This window comes from Echiichthys vipera (assembly GCF_963691815.1).
Source record: "Echiichthys vipera genome assembly, chromosome: 15".
In the NCBI taxonomy this organism is placed as follows: Eukaryota; Metazoa; Chordata; class Actinopteri; order Perciformes; family Trachinidae; genus Echiichthys; species Echiichthys vipera.
The window spans coordinates 24,856,213-24,877,777 of record NC_139840.1 but is presented as its reverse complement, the minus strand read 5'-3'; the positions used below and the strand labels follow the sequence as shown (position 1 = coordinate 24,877,777).

The 21,565-nt window shown below is 39.9% G+C and overlaps 1 protein-coding gene across 1 annotated transcript in view; it reads right to left on the bottom strand.

Moving 5' to 3' along the window:
- Window positions 1–21,565, bottom strand: part of pappa2 (pappalysin 2) — a gene marked incomplete at its 5' end in the record, with an annotated part of 87,032 nt that overhangs the window by 5,534 nt on the left and 59,933 nt on the right. Inside the window, 2 exons of the mRNA XM_083928386.1 lie at window positions 10,700–10,771; window positions 17,002–17,123. Of these exons, the coding sequence (XP_083784512.1) occupies window positions 10,700–10,771; window positions 17,002–17,123 (194 nt within the window). The remainder of the gene's footprint in view (window positions 1–10,699; window positions 10,772–17,001; window positions 17,124–21,565) is intronic.

The window sequence follows — 21,565 nt, the reverse complement described above, 5'->3', positions numbered from 1 at the left end:
CTTCTGCATAGCTAGAAGCTATTCTTCCAGGGGTCCTGCAGTTTTATGTTGTGACAATACAATTTACACCATCACATTAAACACGATACTCAAACATTAAACATTACGTCACATCACACAAAATACCACTCAAATACTCGCAGAATTATAACGTATGCAATTAAACAAAAAAACAGACATTACACGATTCTGAATCTATATCAAAATAATTATTGATGAGAAAAGCCCATGCAACCAACTCACTACAAGAACTAGCATTAGATACTGAAGTTTTGTTGAAGGTAATATTCTTTAAGTGATTTTTCACTTAAGTGTTTTGTTATGTAATATTATTTGGGAGTAAGCTCCATTCACAAATTGCTCTGCATGTGACAGCACGTTGACTTGATTTGGTTTTTGCTCTAGGTAAAATAAAACAACCTCCAGTTGCATGCTTTGTTTGATAATGTTTATATCTGTACTAAAAGATAGTTTTTTTTATACACAATAAAAATTGTCTTAGTTGTTAAGACATTTCGTAAGAAAATCATTGTTGAGTACACAAATCTATTTTTAACTATAACCAGGAGAGGCTTGCATGCATTTTACTGACATTTGACCTGAACCCACATGAGGGAGCTACACATGCAGCTTTATTCTGGATCAGTTGTAGTTTTTTAATATCACTTATTGAAATGCCGCACCAAACCCCAGAGCAGTAATCCAGAAAGATTTTTAAACATAGCGACGATCGCGATGACGTCATCAATGCGTGTGACGTGTTACGTCGTGATGACGTATAGGCAGCAAGAAGCATTCGCCGAGGCCCAGGTAGTGTGAGTACAAACGGGCCTGGGCCGCGGGGGGAGAGGGAGGGGGGGACAAGTACCCTAAAGCACGGGGCGCGGTACAGGCGGACAGTTCGAGTGATTTATTTAGCAAAGTGCTAACACACTTTTTCCTTCCATGCACTTTATTTTAGTGGCATTAACTCAGCTTTGCCTGTGCATTTCAGAGAAGTGTGGATGCACGGGGTATTCCATGATAAGCTAATGAGTGGTTGCAGATGAGGAGGAGGTCAACTACCTAAGGGGTTAAACAGCTTACATTTGTTTGCATATTTGTTTGAAATTAAGGCATAATCCAAATGTCCAGACTTCAATTGCAGACATGCAGACTTTGTGGGTGCATTCCCAGGCAGTCTGCAAGTGCTAAGGGCTGTCAATATCCACAATTCATCCAGGCCACATGGGGCCTCAAGCAGACTTTTTGCAGACTTCCAGAGAGTCTGTTCAGGGTGCAGACTTCCCCAGACTTCACTGATTTAATTACCCACGATGCAGTGCAATATGGACCCATTAAAAATGTGTAAAACTATTGCTGCATTAAAACATTACTTTAATCGTGTGGGCCAGAAATAAAAACAATCTTATCATGGTACAGAAATATGTAGAAGAATAGTCTAAAATGCTTTTTATTATTGCAGCATACCCTATACAAGTCGAAGTGTAAAGCAATATACGGCCAAAAAACAACAGGCAATTTCTGCAGCGATCGACCGTGTACATGACACAGCAACAAGTGGAACAGACTTGGGGCTTGGGTTTTATCAGCAGTCTATCGCCCTCGTAGACTTGACTTGATGACAGTGAACATGAGACAGTATGTACAAGGCAAGGCTGCCCGAGCTCAGTCCGCAATTCTAGAGGCTAGACATTTGGATTCAGCTTAAGAGAGGTTTAAGAGTGGCTTAAATGCTTCAGTGTTAAGGTCAGCTTACATTATCATAATTCTGTTGATACATCATTGACATACCATTCATCCTTGACATTAGCTTTGTAAAACATTTGCATGATGTTTTGCAAGCATTTCCCAGTCTGATCAACCTGATGATGTATCCACAGTCATTCACCTTGGGAGCTAGAGAAGGTAAAGGGTGAATGTGTCTGCCTGTGGTGCTTAACAATTATGACTTTGTAGTATGGTGTTTGCTGTGGCATTCATTCGGACGGTGGAATACCATTTCTTTAAAGTATGAACTACATTATGTCATCGATGATTGAAACATTATAGCTATTGAGCGCACTGATAAACGACCCGTGACCTGCTGCACAAGTAGAAATTACTTCCACTTCTGGAGTCTTTCAGAAGACATGGAGTGAAACTTGTTTCTTTTGGCATTGCAGGTTAAACAATATGACAAACTGACATAAAGATTCATTCAATGCCATTAAGCAAGGAAGGTTTACTTTTACATCTCATTTAGCTGACCTATTTAAACAAGGATAGAAAGAGCAGACATACAGATGTCATTTGATGACTATTCAGGTATGCTTCACCTTACTTAGAATACTTATTAACGGTCATTCCTCTCACTGTTTTTTTACAAGGCTCTGGCCGGTGTGGAAGTCCTTCTGGAGAAACTGCGGAGTGGCACGCAAATTTGTGGAATTTAAGTCACATAGAATCTCAAATACGTCATGATGAAAACCCTTTTAATGTTTTAGGCAAAACCTTGAGGGCTTCCCTGAAGTGCCAACAATATGAAAATAAGTGCTGAGTGCCAAAGATACTTTTGGCTTTCTCCGATGAGCTGATGGAGTCATTTCAAAGACTTAGGGTTCTACCTAACCTGCGCAGGGGGAGAGAGCAGCTGCTCAGAAGATTTCTGCAGTTTTCTATTCACTTCAAAGAACTCCCTACTTGACGAATCCCCTTGCCTTTCCCAACTAAACTGCCGTAGCATGAATAAATCTATTTAATCGCTCTGTTTCTGAGTAAATACTTTACCAGAAGTTGCACCAGATGCCTCACTCGCAAAATTACTAGTATGTAAATCTTTGAATTACCTTTATAGTCTAAGGCAGTCATACGTAATACAAACTTACTTAGCCTGCTGTCACTTTTGTTTGAATCTTACATCTTTCCATAGCTGAGCTATGTGGGTTTGATCACCATTTCACATGCATGTATTTCCTTGCTAAAGACTAAGTTTAAGGTCAAGGCTCATGTTGAGGTTAATTATTATTTACAGTCCCATCCAGACAGCATATACCTTACTCTCAAGACAAATTCACAGACCCGTGGAGAGTAAAGCAGCCAGAGTTGGCTGCACACCTCAGTCCCCCATGGATAATGAAAAGGTCAACTGGTTTGTGTATTAAGATTTTACAGTAACTCCCTTCGAATCGGTGTAAAAGAGACAGGCAGCAGCAGCCAACCCAACACCTCCCTAACATAAATATTCCACCTCTTAGTATTGGCTATTTCTAGGGGAGCATGGCTGTCACCGGCACTAGCCAAGCTCTTCATCAGAACATATAATTAATTTTCACTTCCTACTGAGTATCTGTATCTTTTAATAGCAGACATTGTATCAACCCCCCTCGCCCTGTCCACCCCCTCTTGCCCAGAGCTCTCTGAGGGAGTGTGAAGTTTGCCCTTTTTCTCTTCTCTGCATGACGCAAAGTGTTTTTCCTTTTGATTAGGAATGACAGTTTGGGGAGTTCAAGGGAGGTCTGTGTGTGTGTATGTGTGTGTGTGTGTGTGTGTGTGTGTGTGTGTGTGTGTGTGTGTGTGTGTGTGTGTGTGTGTGTGTGTGTGTGTGTGTGTGTGTGTGTGTGTGTGTGTGTGTGTGTGTGTGTGTGTGTCTGTGTCTGTCTGTGTGTGTGTATTGTAATATTGTGTATTGACGGTGGTTGTAGTTTGGGTCTGGGGATTGTAAATCACAGTCCATAGCAGTGTACCAGGCATTTTGGGATATAAACTGTAGTACTTGGGGAATCATTGGCTATTTTTGAATGCTCAGAAGAAAAGCATATTGTGAGATCTAAGTTAAAACAGGAATGTACTGTGGTGAACCTGTATACATGTGCAGTGGAAAAAGTTACTGATGATAAACCCTGTTTACATGCAGTTGGCTAAACTTATCTCATCACTTACCATGCTTCTGATTGGCATAGTTTAAGTGTATTATAAACTATCGGAACCATCTTAAATGGTGAGACCTGTTCAGTGATGTGATTGCCTCTTTAAGATTTTTTCATATTTATGGTTGGAGCATTGGACTGAAGACAGAGTGAGAGGCCAAGCTCTAGGGAGCACATTCTGCTGTTTTTGAATTTTACAAATAACCTGTTGGTTGTGGAAACCAGATCACTGAATGGTTGCACTTTCCAGAGTGGTTCCTTTCAGTTGTTGGTAAGACTTTGGATTTAATTGTTTGGGGAACAACATAATATTGTCTTTCATGCCAAGCAGTCAAGTTTCACAAATCTAGCTGTGTTTCTCTTAATCCCTTAACCTTTAAAAAGAAACCAGGTTTCTTGTTTACACGTTTAAGAAATCATTGACCTGCCAAAATCTGTGAATAATCAGATGACTTAACTGCACATAAACACATGATTGAAGTTTGGGGCCTGCACTTCAAAATACCACTCACTGCCAGCTTTTGCTTTGCTTCCATTTTAAAACATGATATGCCACCAGGTGACCTGTAAAACTACCTCTTCACAGAAGAACCACTTCTGATGCAGTCAATGGACTGACTCTACGTTTCCACCTTTGAACCTTCAACCTTCTAAAACATACCAATGTAAGCAACCCGGTTAATGCCACCATTCTAATATAGGGCAATACAGCCGTGCAGATGTCCCAGGGTATAAATGGTCAACATCAGACTCATGACTTTACTCTAGATAAGATAAGATAGACCATACTGTCCCAGTGGTAAATTCACCAATGACTTAAGCGAAGTGGTTTAACACATTCTCAAAGAACTCTTGCAGGAAGTAGTAAGTAGTAACATCTTGGCATATGGGCTGATGGGTCTAGACTTTCACCAGCTCTTAAACGGCTACCAGTGAGCCCCAGATATCATGATTTCCAGGAGAAGTTCAGAGTAGAGTTGGTAGATTTTCCCAGTGGTTACCTCCTGAATAATTCCATGTGAAGATATTCCAGGCAAAGCCAAATGGAAGACCCAGAACATTCTGGAGAGATAATATTCACAGAATAGCCTGCGAACGCAGGAGGAATGGAAGATGTAGCTGAGACAATGCACATTTGGCCTACTCTGTTTGGTGTGTTCCCACCATAAATTGGACCCAGGAAACCTACTGAGAATGGATGTCCAGTACAATTAGCTGGGGAAGGATTCACTCGAAGTGACTCATTTTAATATAGAAATGTGGGAACAGCAGGAATTTTTACTCAATGTACCGAGGGGAAACAAGTTATAACAGTCATATTAACATAACATCCCAGCTAGCGAGGCAAGCTATAGACAAGCAAAACCTGTGATTTCCATTGGTAAGGGGAAAAAACTGTGTTATATGTGGTCGTAGTCACACATTTCCATCTTAGTCGATCAAGAATCCCTGACTTTTTCTTGGATAGAAAGCTTCGTATTTGGAATAAAGTCAGAAATGGTTTCTTCTGTGTGGAGACCTTTAGACTTTACTCCATTTGGGCTACCTTTATTTCATGTAAATTTACAAAATAAAAATCCTAAATTATTCCCTAGTCCAACAATTAGGGCTGTCTGATGTCTGAACAAACAACCTCTAGTCTTCTGGCTGCCTTAAGTCTACAGAGACTCATTTGGTTAATTTGCTCTGGTTGTGTTTGTCTTTTATTAAACAACTACAGTGTGTTTTTCCGAATAAAATAGAAGAAATAGAGCTGTGGATAGAAAAAAAAGATTTAAGAGTTTTGAGGTTTTACAACTGTAATTCTTTCTTGCTGCTCTGCTGTATTAACCGCCATAACATGTAAGTCATATTCACATTACTTTAGCTATCCCTATAGTCACTATAACTTTCGTGGTTGCTTGCATCTCTGGAAGTGTGTCTCTCTCTGTCTGTCTTTCTGTCTATCTTTGTCTCTCTCTGTCCATCTGTCTGTCTCTTCTCTCTTTCTCTCTTCTTTTCTTCCTCCCTAACCGGTCAAGACAGATGGCCGTCCTCCATAGAGCTGGGTCGGTCTGACGTTCCTACCTGTTATAGGGAAGGTTTTAATTGCCACCGTACTCATGGGGAAATTGTTGGGCCTATGTAAATCATAAATAAGTCATAGAGTGTGGTCTTTACCTCAAATAAAATTGTGCTAAATTGAATTAATTCTTACAGATGTTGAGTTTACTGTTGTCCACTCCACAATGCATTTCAACCCTGATATTCGATCTTAAAGTGAAACTCCGCCGTAAAATCATCCCATGGTCTTTTTCGGACCTCTGCAGTAGCATGATAAGAGTCCTCACACATTAACCAAAGCACCATCAACGTAGTTAGTGAACCCAGAGTTTATTAAAAGAGTGTTTTGAAAGACTTACCTACTGGCCCCTGTACCAGCTCCTCTCATAGTAAAGTCCATTCAAGTCGATTACCAAAGTCAATCCAAAAGGAAGGAGCCCATTGGTGCTTCATTGTATGTGTAAGGACTCTTATCATGCTACTGCAGAGGATTGCTGTTATCTTAAGCCATATTAGTGGTTAAATAAAAGTTTTAGTGCGTTCACTGTGCTGCCCCGAGCTAATCAGTGTTAGCCACATTCGGCTGTTAGCGACTGTCCCAGATTTCTCCGTTATCAGTTGTTACAAGGAAAAAATTGTCTCGAAAAAGACCCTGGGATGATTTTACGCCGGAAATTCACTTTAAGCAAAGGACAAACAATCAGCATGTTTGAGCCATATAATAACTTAATGTGCAGCGGAAGTTAGAAGCAGAAATGTTCATCTGTTTATATCTGGTCTCATGCAGCACTATTGTGATATAAACACAACTATTCCTAATCCCTAATGTGAAATTTCCTGGAAAGCTACTATAGAGTGTTTCATGATGTGATCAAGGGGATTAACACAGTGTCCACCAACCAGATACTTTAAACAGATTCGGCCCTCTTTGCCTAAATGCCTTATGTTAAGTGATGCATGAATAAATGCGTTTAATTGGTTTTCTCTTTGTTCATATTGGTTCAACAAAGATTTTAATCATGCTGAGAACATTCTAAGAAAGACACTCCTAGTAAGACACGGCAGGTCTTTTGAAAGTGATGCAGCTCTTTCTAAGGCTATTAAAAGATGAAACCATAACAGAACAGTCTCAGCCTGACATTTGCAAAGGGACTGCTGTGCTGATAAGATGTCTGAGCGGACTTTTACACCGATTGTCAACCAGATTTTGAGAAAGAATGGAAAGAAAGGCAGACTAAGAGAAAGATTGGGAACAAAGGCATCTGGATGAGATCTGGCATAGTGTATATGCAGCACATGTGGTCTGGTATAATTTACAGTGTTGTCATGGAGGAGCAAGTTATAAGCAACTGTTTTGCCTAGCAACACTCACAGGAAGGTGGAAGGGGAAAATATAGTGCTGGCAGGTAGGAAGAATATTTTAATACCATGAGACATCAACAGTTTATGTGTTCCATCGGTAGTTCCAGCCTATTCTGAACCCAACGAATCAATGCCAAATAAAGACTCGGTCTGGGTTTATGATTTTAGATGATTTACTGCTAAAATATTGCTGAGCAAAGGATGTTAAATTGCAACTAACTTGAAGTTATGATAAAAACTAAAGCAAATGAAATATGATGAAATTGAACGAGCCCAAAAGTGTAAAGATATGCTACAGTGGCCTCTTGAGACTGCAATGCTTGTTATACCCCACAATATGAAGGTGTTGGACAGAACAAACAACACACTGACCATTTAGCTATTGCTACTTGTAGTGACGATTGAAGACACTTAGGGTAAGGCCATGAGGTCATCAAAATCAGAAGATTTGTTTTACCTCAGATGGCTTGAAAGTGCTCAGGAAAATCCATGGCAAATCTCTCAGTTCCATTTGATATGACTTGTGTACCAATAGAAGTTATGGCCCGAAGGTGGTACTAGATAAAAGGTCAGGGATCACCTAAATCAACATAATTGGTGACAGTAAATAATCATAATTTAAGGTCCACTGACCTTTAATTGACATTGATAATGTCACATTTTTCATCACAGGATGTAATTTAGCCAGTTGTGGAACTCTGGAATAAAGCTTGTACTTCAAGTGGGCCTTGCATTAAGATTAGTTTGTTAAGACAGACTTCAACCATGTGGAAACATTTATATGAACAGAGTATTTCAAAGAAAGCCAACAAAAAGGGGACATTTTGACCTGAGAGTGGTCCAATGTGGCTGGACAGTGTAGCATGGACACCAAACCATCTTAAGTACATCATTCTTGAGGTGCATTTATAGTTGTGTTAAGGGGTTGTGCCATGGCTATGGAGTATACGCACATACTCCAGCCTGAGGGCCATTTCACACCTACCTCATTTGGTCCAGACTTTGCAGTTTGAGCCAAACTCAAACTGCAGATGTCAAACAAACAAACATGTAGGGATGTTTCTGACTTTCGGACCAATTACAGGAAGATCTGCAAGATTATCATCCAAATTGTAAAAGGAAAAACACTACAAAACAAAATGATCCACAGTAGCACATGGGACAGAAGGACACCAAGTGTTTAATCAACATTTTATGTCGTGTTAGTTGGAAAAAAGTAACAGGGAGGATGATAGAGAGGATGGGATAGCCTGCTTACAAACCAATCAATTGTAAATTGGGATGAAGGGAAGTTTTAAACTGACCGTGATGCTTCCCAGTGATTATCAGAGTCATACGAAATCATCCTGCTGTAAATATCCATACCAAATTATCTGGCTGGTAATTGTGAATGTCAATTTTTTTTTTTGACTCAAGTGATGGACCAACTGACTTGAACTATACAGCCTATTGTCAAGCTCTGCTTCAATATTTAAAGTATCCAGCTGTTCTGTTCCAATACAAATCTATTTTTTCCCGTTGAAAATGGAAATTCACAAGAAATAAGATTGTTATCTTGTCACTAAACAGGAAATGTTATCCTGCTCCCTTTGTAAAACAGAACATTTCAGTGTACACTAGGGTAGACTGTTTTTGAACTAGGCAGAAACATTTAAAAAGACTTGTCGGACTAAATAATTCCTCTTAATCTAACATAATGGAGTGATTAATTTATTTTCTTTTATCAGATAATCCATTAGGCTTGGCAGGCCTAAAAACATTTGAGAATGCCAAGATCCCTGTAAAAAAGGGGGGGAAAAGGTTCTCTGGACAGATTTGAAAAGGATTCTTGTAAAATTTTAAGTGTGAGAATAAACATTTCTGCCGGAGATTTGTCATCATGAAATGTGAAGCACATTGCGCACTGGCTTTAGTATCTTGACTTATCTTGACTAGTGATGACAACAGGGATACAGCATGTTTTGCTTCATGTTTAATATTATTGGAAAAGTCTAGCTAGGGCAGTAAATTTAATGTGGTTATGCCCAGAAATGGTGTAATTGTTTTCGGCATTAAGTAATCCCTATCTCGACATTGCTGAAATATCCTTGATGATAACGGGATGAAAGCCAAACTGAGATCTTCCTGACCTTGAAGCTTTGAAAGCAAACATAAGCACATAATAGACATGGTATGTAAGAACTGAATTATACTTTCACCTAATGTTTGGCACCAGTTGGTTAAGCAAGATGTATAAAACACTATGTTCCTGAAGCCCTTTGGAGCTCAGTTAAATTAGGTGAAACTTGTTGTGTTGTGTTGTCAGCTTGAATGGACACTGAAGGACAAGGACATGTGTATCATGGAAACCACTAGGGCTGCCCCTGACCAAGATTTTTATTGGTCGACCATTGGGTCGTCATCTAGAGCGATTAGTTGACTAATCGACGCATATATACACCCCCCCCCCCAACTATAGCCTCAGTGACTGAATAACATAATTCAGCATAATTCAACATAATTAATAATCGTTATTTGTGTTAAGTGTGCACAGTCGCTCGCTATAAGTCTGCCGCCTGTTAAAGACACTTATTATTTCAGATTCTAATTCTGAATTTGTCAGCAAAAATCAGCAAGGAGACTGTGGGAACATGGGCAGGTAGCTAGGCTAACGTTACTTACATGTTCTAAGGTGGTAGGTCTTATTCGTCTAACGTTACTTACATGTTTTAAGGTGGTAGGTCATGTTCGTCGTGTGAGGCAAAGTTTTTCTTGCAAAGTTTGCATGGGATTTTCTTTGGGTCATCCTTGTACTTTTCAAAGTGATCCCATATTTTAGACGTCTTTCCCGCCATGACTGATTAATTATTAACTGTCTAACCCCAATGTCGAAGGGACCTGCCGTCTTAAAAATAAGTCACTGACATTCAGAGTGTCACAACTTCCTGTATCTGGCCCTTCGAATTAAAACCCCCTGGAGCCTTTTAGGACAGCCGCCAGAAACAGATTTTCATGGCTCCAAATGTTTGTTGTTTTTTCTTGCGATCAATAGACTATTGATTTTTTGATTGACTGGTGCTTGGCCGACTTTTTGGGGGCAGCCCTTGAAACCACCAAATGTATGGTACAAAAGGTACATGCAGCCATGACCTCTTTGTTGACTTTCACTTCTTTAAACTTGTTTTTTCTTTTCTCACCACGCTCAAAAATATCAGATCTTTGAAGGGGAAAAATCTCACCTACTCTCAGTACCAACAAATAATTTTGTAGTCCTTGGCTAGATAAAGCATCAGTCAAGACTAAAATAGACTCTCCTTTAACAGTTTCAAAGACCTTGGTGAGTGATATCTAGATGGAAAATATTTGCACATACTCCTGTATTTGATGCAGGACTGCTTGGCTCTTACCTCACATGACTGAATGCAATGGATGTGTTGAGGGTCGGGGTACCACTTCATCATCCCAGTGCAGACTATGCTCTAGAAAAGAAAGCACATTAGAACGATTAAGTAAGACAGTGACAATAAACGGATAACCACTGTGTTTGCGATGAAAAACAACATCGCACTCAGTCACAAAAGCATTTTTGTAGGGGTTTTATACCAATAAGGCTCCAAAGAAGTACTAGTTAAGGTGGAGCCATCAATTGAATCTGTAGCAGCCATAGATGGAGGGTAATGCCAACCTCCAAACGGACCACACCAGTGAATTTCAAGTCATTTTGTCATTTTTCAGTTGTACTTCATTTTAGTCAGATCTGATGGTGATATTGTTTTGCCAAGGTCAAGGAATCTCAACTTTAAAGACAACAAATTCAGAAATGTGCGAGCAGCTCACATTTAAGGAGGCCACTGTATCTCTGGGAGCATTCATATGCTAAACAAATGTAATAACAATATGTCTATTGGATTATTATAGGATACTGTGTAACAAGTTTATGTCTTGGCCTGATGGTGGTGTGGAGGTAAACACTCATGAAGTTTTAAAAATGGTTAGTGTTCATCTTCTGGGGTGAATTGATATGTGCTGTCAATTTTATGGGATTCTGTCCATAATTTCTGTAAAAAACACTTTAAATCTGAAACTGGAAGAAAAAGGTCAAGGGGATCACAGAAATGATCTGGGAGCCATGAAAAGCCAATGAATAGTCAGGGAAATCTAAGCATTATTATTATTTTTATTATTTTAATCGTGGCACAATGATTCAACAAGAAAAGCAACACATATGCAAGCATATATACAGCATGTGCCCCTGTAGCCTTATAGTTTATTATAAGTATATAGTTTATTATATAATGAAAAAACAATAATAAAACAACAATAATAACATTACTAAAGTGTAGGCTACACACAGTTTTGCCAGTACTCCACTAGCACTTGGCTACTCTTACCATGAAAATGAAAAAATGAAAGAATACATCTTGCACTCATTGTGATTTCAGACTTTCAGATATTGTGATGTGTTCATGGACACATGTGATACATTATTGCAATTTCTAGCTTTTGCTGCCTTTTTGCTGTGTGTGTGTGTGTGTGTGTGTGTGTGTGTGTGTGTGTGTGTGTGTGTGTGTGTGTGTGAGTGCGCGCGTGCGTTTGGTGTGCGTGTGCGTGTGCGTGCGTGTGTGTGTGTGTGTGCGTGTGCATGAAAACCTTGCGATGGAAGAAAAAAATAATTGTTTTACACAACTTAAGTGGATGCAAAACTCAAAATTGTGCGGTGAAATGTGGGTGAGGCTGTGGTCTTCTCTCATGTATTTGACCCTGGGAATTTACAAGGTGGTTTGCAGATAGCTGATTGACTAACAAATAACGGACAGAGAAAGCAAATCCTCCCCTGTGATTTGGTTGTTCAGCCTGACCCAGCAAAGGAGACCTGATTCTGAGATTTGAGATAACACAATGCCTCAAAATCACATGGCAGTGTCAGAGATGTGGCGTAAGTAACCAATCCTCCATCCAACTATTTGACCTTGGCGAGGGTGGATTAACGGCTTGCTGGCTGCCCACCCAAAAGTAAGGCGAAACTGGAGCAGTGTGTTCGACAGCATTATTGTAGAAGCGTTTCCTGAGATATGATATTGGGTAACATGACCCACCTTTAAAGCCAAACAACAGCGCTCTAACTCAGGCCCAGGATCTGACATTCCTACGAGTTTGTTCATGGTGACTTGTATACACTGTGTGTGTATTTCCTAAAAGGCTTGACGTCAACTGGAACCTTTACTCTTGCTATCTGCCTGTGAGTTCCAGTAATATGAAAACACTTAAATGATAACGAACACACACACACAAAGTGGATTTTGTTGTGTGATAGTGTGTGATTAGCTGGTGCAGCTGGGAATTAAAAATGTTTTTTTTCTTTCTTAAAAATTTAAAAGATATAGTCCTGCCAATGATTCAGACAAACGTCTGATATGAAACACATTTGCACATATTGTGATGAATTCAAAAACTCTCCACTGCAATTTGACTCAGGTTTTCATTTGAGACTTTGAGACTTTTAAATTTGGAGTCATTTCTATTAAAGAACAAATTCTGTACTTTATGTATTTTGTTTACTACACAAAATGAGTTCATTTCAAATAGTGTTTTTTGGTCTCACAGAGGTTTAACAATATTTCTCAAGCCGAAAAGGTGTTCTTTAAAACATTTTAAAATGCTTATAGTGCTGACATAATTCCGATTTCTAGAACGATTTCCTGTACAGAAAATGCAGTGGCAGATCACAGGAGTAGTTTTAATTAGAACAATTATGGATCTTTATTAGAAAGAGTTGGAAATGATCTCACTGCATTAACCAATTTAACAGTAAAGTTGATTTTCCCACTTTAGCTGCTTGTCGGCTCTACTCTACTTACTATGTTTTGGGTTTTTTTCATTAGCAATTGCAGTTGTATAGTCCCTGGTACATGGTACTTTTCTTGGTACCACCTCGGCCGTGGATCCAAGTGAGCTGAGCCGATACTAGAAGGTAGAGTTAAAACCCGGCAGACCACTGATTCTTCAGGGAGAACCGTTGCTACTGCGGGATATCCTTCACAAACCTATTTTTTTTAATAGCTAAGCTACCGTCAACAGAAACCGCAATTATTTTTATTTACTCGACCAAGGTTTTTAAAAATGTCAGCCCCCAAAGCTACACGGTACATTACGCCATACACTATGCTGTGCAACTGTTCCTCTGTTGGCTGGCGATGAAAGGGAAAGGGTTCAGCGAGTGTCACAGTGGAAAACAAAAAGAGAAATGTTCTAGAACCAAAAGGTAAATTGAGTCAAGTCGAGCAGAGCATAAGGCTCATAAAAACATTGGAGGTCAGATTTATAAATGATAATTCTGAAGGTAATAATCAAAGTGAGGAGACTTGAATTCTGTTTCAATCATATCAGCCACTGTCCCCCAATTGAGTCGTCTTTGTAAACTGCAATGAACTGAGCTTTTTGCTTCAGCGAGTCAGTCTGGAGCGGTAGCTCAGTTTACTCCATGCTGATATTCAGACCACCAGATGTTTGGATGCATTATTCATTCTAATGGGTGCGTTTGTGTAAAAGTCTCGGCGCTGTTTGCTGATGGATCATCTTTCACACCGCCCTGAACTGGTCGCATGGCAGCAAGCGAGCAAAACAACAAAACCTGCCAAGAGTTTTGAAATGGTAGAAAAACCACAAACCCATTTGCTCGGTTGCGGTTATTTAAACCAATCAAGCTATCTCATTACGCACTACGTCATGTCTCATCGTGTAACGTGACACAGCTTAGCAACAAGTGCAACCAGTTCTGCAAGCTGATCTGTGCAGCACCCCTCCCCTAAGATATGTATTTTATTGAACTGGATCAAATGGACATTGATTTGATGGATATAAGGACATATATATTTAATACCAAGCTCAATGGATTGAGCCACTCAAGCGACCTCTTATAATCTCTGGTTGGGCTTGGTCACAACACATCTTTAACAGAAAGCCTGCGCTGCAAACTGGGGATTAAAATATGTCTGCATTTGCCAGGCAAGGAGGGTCTAATGAAAGAAACTTGGGTTGCATTAAAGGTAAAAGTTAACGTTTTGGAAGCTTGAGCCATGCAATTGGTTAAAGGACATGACATGTTGGGCTCAAGTTCCCTAACTTTATGGAAGTGCGATACAAAATGCTAGAGTTAACCCTTTGCACTTACAGATGCCAGTGGTTGTCTTGGAGGCAGAGGATTAATCCAAAAAACAAATGGTATTGTTTGGAAAGTGGTTGACGTCCGGGATTCTCTGTTAGTAGTTCTTACACTACAAAAATTGTCTCAATGGCGTATTTGATGATGGTATTTGCCAAAAAAGGGATGCTTTTACGCTGGAATTTCACTTTTAGCTAAGAGAAACTGCATGGTTGACTCTGTCACTATGGATGACGTCATGTTTCATGAAGCTGATTGGCCGTCTTGGGTGCTGGGCTGAGTTGGGTCTCAGTGAATTCTTCATAGAAATACTGCAGGAGGTATGTTGCCATATCCAAATAAAGATTTGTAGATAATTGATCAGCTACTGACAACTCAGGTATATGTGCAGCTAATTGTCAGCCTCTTCCATGTCTGGCAGCTCATTATCAGTTAGCAGGTATCCATGAAAGAAGCCTCATAACTATCACACTACAATAACCACGACTGTTTTAGGATTGTTTGTGATTTGCTCTTAGTGACTCAGGAGTCCTTTTGACTGCTTCTAACTTTACATATATTTAGGAGCTGCATTTAGTGCTAACAGGCTTTGTGAAATACTCTTAGACCCAAAATTTCATAAAATTAGGAATGACACACTTATTTAAATCAGCAAGTTAGGAGCTACTTTTAGCCTTAGTTAGTATATTCTTTAATATGAGCTCAGAAGATCTGTTGCAACGTTATTGTCTCTGGTCCATGGTTGTGTATGTGTGGCAGAGTTGTTTGTGTAACTTTAATAGAAAACATTCCCCTTGGTTCTCTTCTGTTTTCTTTTCTATTTGTGGAATGAAGATGTGTTGTTATTAGTGTTTAGTTTAGCTTATTAAATAAAAGTTAACCAACAGGCCTGTGAATGTTCTCATTCGTCCAGGTCATCGTTATCCGCAAAGCAATTTCAGTCAAAAAACAACTGGACTGGTTGTTTGTCTAGGAAGACGTTTCACCTCTCATCCAAGAGGCTTCATCAGTTCATGTACGCATCTGACCAGGCTGGGACTGGTCCAACTAACTGGTGTGGAGATCCAGGTATTTAACCTCTCACAAGGCCGATGATGTCACTGAAACCCTTTGTGCTCCAAGTGCCCACGCCCGTCGTTAGAGTGACAGTCGTTGGTGGGCAGTTGGTTTCGACTTCGTTAGTGCTCTATTGAGTCTGAACGACAGTCGTTGGGGTCACCCGGGCCATGTGTGAACAGTTGTCCTTTGAGGTTAGATTGTTGAATCTCCTGGGAAGGGATGAAAGGGCAGCATTGTAAATTGGAGATAAGTGGTGTCTCAGACCTCCTCCTCTGTTTAGCGATGGTTTCTCCACTTTTACATAGATGGCTTCTTTTACTCCTCTTTCAAACCATCTGTCCTCTCTGTCCAAGATTTGGACATTGCTGTCATCAAAGGAGTGGGCTTTCTCCTTGAGGTGTAAGTGGACAGCGGAGTCCAGGCCTGAGGAGTTAGCTCTCCTGTGTTGGGCCATGCGTTTATGCAGTGGTTGTTTTGTTTCTCCAATGTAAAGATCTTTGCATTCCTCGTTGCATTGGACAGCATAAACCAGGTTGCTTTTGTGGTGGTGTGGTGTTCTGTCCTTCGGATGTACTAGTCTCTGTCTGAGTGTGTTACCGGGTTTGAAATACACAGGGATGCAGTGTTTGTTGAAAATCCTCCTGAGTTTCTCTGATACCCCAGCCACATGGAATGACTATGTTGTTTCTCCTGTTATCTTTTTCTTTCTCAACCACTTTGGTTTCCTCAGGCCTGGACTCCGCTGTCCACTTACACCTCAAGGAGAAAGCCCACTCCTTTGATGACAGCAATGTCCAAATCTTGGACAGAGAGGACAGATGGTTTGAAAGAGGAGTAAAAGAAGCCATCTATGTAAAAGTGGAGAAACCATCGCTAAACAGAGGAGGAGGTCTGAGACACTACTTATCTCCAATTTACAATGCTGCCCTTTCATCCCTTCCCAGGAGATTCAACAATCTAACCTCAAAGGACAACTGTTCACACATGGCCCGGGTGACCCCAACGACTGTCGTTCAGACTCAATAGAGCACTAACGAAGTCGAAACCAACTGCCCACCAACGACTGTCACTCTAACGACGGGCGTGGGCACTTGGAGCACAACGGGTTTCAGTGACATCATCGGCCTTGTGAGAGGTTAATTACCTGGATCTCCACACCAGTTAGTTGGACCAGTCCCAGCCTGGTCAGATGCGTACATGAACTGATGAAGCCTTTTGGATGAGAGGTGAAACGTCTTCCTAGACAAACAACCAGTCCAGTTGTTTTTGACTGAAATTGCTTTGCGGATAAGTTAACCAACAGTTTACTGAATACATTTGGGTTAAATTGCAGTATATATACACACAGATTATTTTAATTAGTTTTGAGTTATTTAGCATTTGATTAGTGATGGTACAGAACAGAAGTGAAGTGACCTGAAGTACACTCAGAGGAGCTGGAGAGAAACCAAACTGAAGAAACTTGACTCCCCTCCTCAGGCTTCTCACCTGGACTTTGGTGGGTAGGGTCCAGTGCTTTAAAGAGTCAACTGTAGTGCCAGTGGGCAGAACCACTGGGTCACGCAGATCCATGTCTAGAGCCACAATGCATGTTGGGTAGCAAACAGCACCTGCAAGGAAAAGGAAGGAAAAAAACCAAGTCAAATAACACTTACCTCTAACCCTCATTTGCATCTGTTGCATTTATTCATGTTCAAACACTGAGGAAAAAACAGACCACATAACTTCAGACCACGGCGACATCTGTGGTCTGGACTTTTGGCAACCATTACTATAAGAGGGCTTCTACTTTGTGTGCGTGTGTGTGTGTGTGTGTGTGTGTGTGTGTGTGTGTGTGTGTGTGTGTGTGTGTGTGTGTGTGTGTGTGTGTGTGTGTGTGTGTGTGTGTGTGTGTGTGTGTGTGTGTGTGTGTGTGTGGTGAGAAGGCCTCTTGAGTCCTTAGGAGTTTCCTCCTGGCATACCTTGAGATGTCAATGTACTTTATCAACTTTATCATGACAAACATTCATGTAACACATGTTTTGTCTGCTTGTGTAATGTCAAGTCTGACACTGCCAAGCTGTAGAATTTGCTGTCCAACAAACATTAAATGCATAAAAGTGCTTCAGCATGCATTGTAGGAATTAAATTTAACCCTTAAGAGACCTCATCTCAGCCCACATTCCTGTCTTTAAGAGGCTGTAGTGGGCTACAGGTTAGCTATTGGTATCAAAGAAAACGAGACGACCAAAAGCATCCATTGGTGGCAATCATATCATGTTGTCATGTCAGCTACATCCAAAGTTAGGCAAAAGATTGTCCAGGGTACCTTGACTTCTCGCCTTGAGATATCTGAATGAAAATGGGTTCCCCTTTCTCCCCTTTACAAACACGCCAACTTTACGCTAAACCCATTCCGTTTTTCTCCTGCAGTACAAATAAGTTATTTTTGCCTATTCTAAAAATGTAGTCTTTTAAATAATTCTGCATGCTAGGGTCCATAAACACTCTTGGAGTTGGGTCTCACTGGAGAGCTGAGAATCTTTTAGTAATCCTGTTGTATTCACGTGTGGTGTTAGTCCCCATAGTAGCCATTTCATTGTAGTGAGAGCATTTTTTTTGAAAGTGGAGCTGATTTGACTCTAGGATAATCCCAGCCACCACAGAGGCCTAGGGTATTCAGAGGATGGCCGGCCTTCCTAGGTATATTTACAATAAGGGTCCTGAGGGGCAAATCACTACAGCAAATAGAAAACCACAACGACAAATCCGAAACCACAACGACAAATCTGAAACCACAACGACAAATCTGAAACCACAACGACAAATCGAAAAACCACAACGACAAATCCAAAACCACAACGACAAATCCAAAACCACAACAACAAATCCAAAACCACAACAACAAATCCCAAAGCCACAATGACAAATCCCAAAACCACAACGACAAATTGGAAATCACAACAACATTAACTTTTACCGGAAAAGAGTAGGTCTCTGTGATCAGAGGATGGACCCTCCTGATTGGACAGACGGACTGTCTGTCTTTTAACAGGGAGAGAGAGATGGAAACCCGCTGCAGCTCTACATGGCCGTGTAACGTTAGGGCACTCTGATTTTCCCGGTGATATGACGGGTTTCAGAGTGAGATATTGAAGCCGAAGCCGACACCGACACACATGTGAGGCAGACAGCTGCTGCACCTCCTTCAGTGCAGCAGCTCCTCAGCCTCCGATGCTGTCAACGCCCCGGTGGGAGGGATGGCAATGGCCATGAAGATTCAGCTGGACGAAAACATGAACTGTGCATCGTAAACTTAATTTATTTATGTTTGTCAGCGTCCACATAAACCAGCATAAGTGTTTCAGTCATAAGAACCGAAGTGTGGTTAGTACTCTTGCTGTAAAGCAGCCAAAACACACCAGCTAACAAGCTAACGCTATTGTTAGCCCGCATTAGCGGTTAGCATCGGATTTTATTAATCCTAGCGTTACAGGTCAACCCGGCGAAATCTGTAACATCAGTGCGCTAATGTTAAAACCCCGAAGTGTAGTTACAGAGCGTTAGTTTGAGATTAAGTTTGCACAGCTAATGTATTTATAATTTACGGTTGTAAGGACTGTTATTGCCTGGGCCCAGACAGCCCACAGACAGTTAAACAGAGCTATCAGGCAAGTGACGTTAACAGCGATGTTGGTTTGTTAACGTCAGTTTCTAAGTTTAATGGAGAGACTGTCGGTAACGTTAATGTAGAGACAGATGCACCTACAGTTACAGAGCTTTTAGTGTTGTAGATTCAGAACAAAAACATGTGCATTTACTCTGCTATCAAGCATGAACTGTTGACTGTACATGTTCTATAGTAAACAGATATAGCCACTCCACTGACATGATGCTGTGTAAAATAACACCACTGAGTACAATGCAGTCCTGACACAACTCTTCAAATTCAAATTCAAATTCAAAAAACTTTATTTGTCCCCGGGGGGCTATTCAGGGAAAATTGCCCCCCGGGGACTACTACTAGTCCCTCTGACCTCAATGATAATATTATATGATAATCTAAATGACATAATGGGATGACCTAATCTCAGTAAAGCTGGACTTATAAACACCTCAAATACGATTCAACTGCAGACTCATAAAAAACAATAAAGTTAAAGCATCTCTATAACAGTTTGAAAAAACACATTATAAATGTCATGCATATTGAATTCATTGCAGGGCCCTTGTGTTTGACTACATTATTTATTTATTGTCAGTGTTTAGTAAAACAGTTTTATCCGAGTGGTAGTGATCCCCTAATCAGAATCAGAATCAGAAAACCTTTAATGTCCCGCAGACGGGGAAATTCGTTTGTCACAGCAGCAACAGAATACTACAAGCAGAAACATAATACAAAATAAGATAAAAGATAAAAATACCAAAAATAAGCAATAAAGTTAAATTTAAAAAGGGAAGAAATAGAAATAGACATATTTACATATTCACATGATATAGTGCAGTTGTTCTTGTTTTGTTTGTTTTGTAATAATATAGTATTGAATAAATAAATATGCGTAAATATGACCAAAAACAGAAGTGACCTTAAAAAAATGTGTTTTGTTCTACATACTAGATTTTATTTGTATACTATATTTTCTTTACTTCTGTATTTCTTCACAAATGATCACATTGTGAACTGCATTATGTTCTTTTTCTCCAGGCTTCTCTTGGCAGTCCTGCTTTTAAACCATGATGGCAGCTGAGAGGTTGATGGACCAGTGATGGTGACGTCTGATCGCCCTATCAAGGAGAAGCTGAATCACTGAATGTGATCTAAAAGCATGTGTTTGCTTCCTCAGCCTTCACGTCGGCCCTTACAGAGTCACAGAGAGGTCTACATCACATCATCACCTCATCAAAGACTGCTGTACCAGAGAGCCGTGCTGCCTGCCCTTTCCACATCCTGCCAGAAAATCACCGGGGACAGCTGGACAGCCTGTCTCTCACACAACATTTGCAGTTTAACACAGGATAACAGTGTGAAAGTTTTAAGCTTAAGATTATTATTCGTCAAGAAACAGTCAGACCAAAGTCTAAAATTCATATGAATAAAAAAAATGTTTTCTAAACATTGCAAGATGTTTGTTTTTACCTTTGTCAATATTCACGTTTGCATAGTTTACTACGCTGAGAAAAAATGTTCCATATAACTCATGATTGTCTCTGTATTTTGATCAATTAAAACATTTTTCTAATAATAAAATAGTTAATTTAGGATCGTACAAACCTAATGAGTGCTTTCTAGTTTTAAATGGATACATCTTTTTTTTTTTTTTTTAACTTTTGATCATTTGGCACAACCACATTCAAATTTCAAAAAGATCCAGTCTTGTGTTTTAAGTTCTGCTGGTGCAGTTATACTTATTTTACATTTGTATTTCAGAATGTTTCTTATTGTTTTAACTGTAGTTCCTGAATATAAAAGTACATGAATAGTTTGTATATTTTGGGATGTTGGTAAATAGTTTCACTTCACTTCTAATGCTGTAACTGATCTTAACTGCATAAAATGTTTTTATACAGTATGACACTAAGTATTTTTGTAGACTGTCACCTTAACGGGACATTTCATAATCTAAAGTCCTTCTCCTTCTGGAAACTGTCTCCTGATGATGACCTAGTGAAGGTAGGGGCGTTCTGTGCAGGCCACAGGCCGAGCAAACGACCTGCATCCTAGCTGTGTAATAATAGTGTGTGGTTATATGGACACAATATCTACAGTTAAAGAGAGAAACATTTCAAAGGTAGATATAGGTAATGATGATCTCAAAATAACCCAGATTCAGGTTTAAAATGGTCTTAAATTTACTGTTTTATTTATAGCATACCCTTTTTTAATGTTACTATTCATCTATTTAGTCGTATTTGCAAGTTCAGAGATAAGTCAACATTTCATATAAAACATGAGGTTTGTTACAAAACCTCGGTTTAAAAGCTGCTGGACACTCAGCATCAGTGTTTGTTAGCTTCACTTGGTCTAGAAAATGTGATAAAGTAAAGATAATAAATGAGTTCTCTCTCTGTCCTC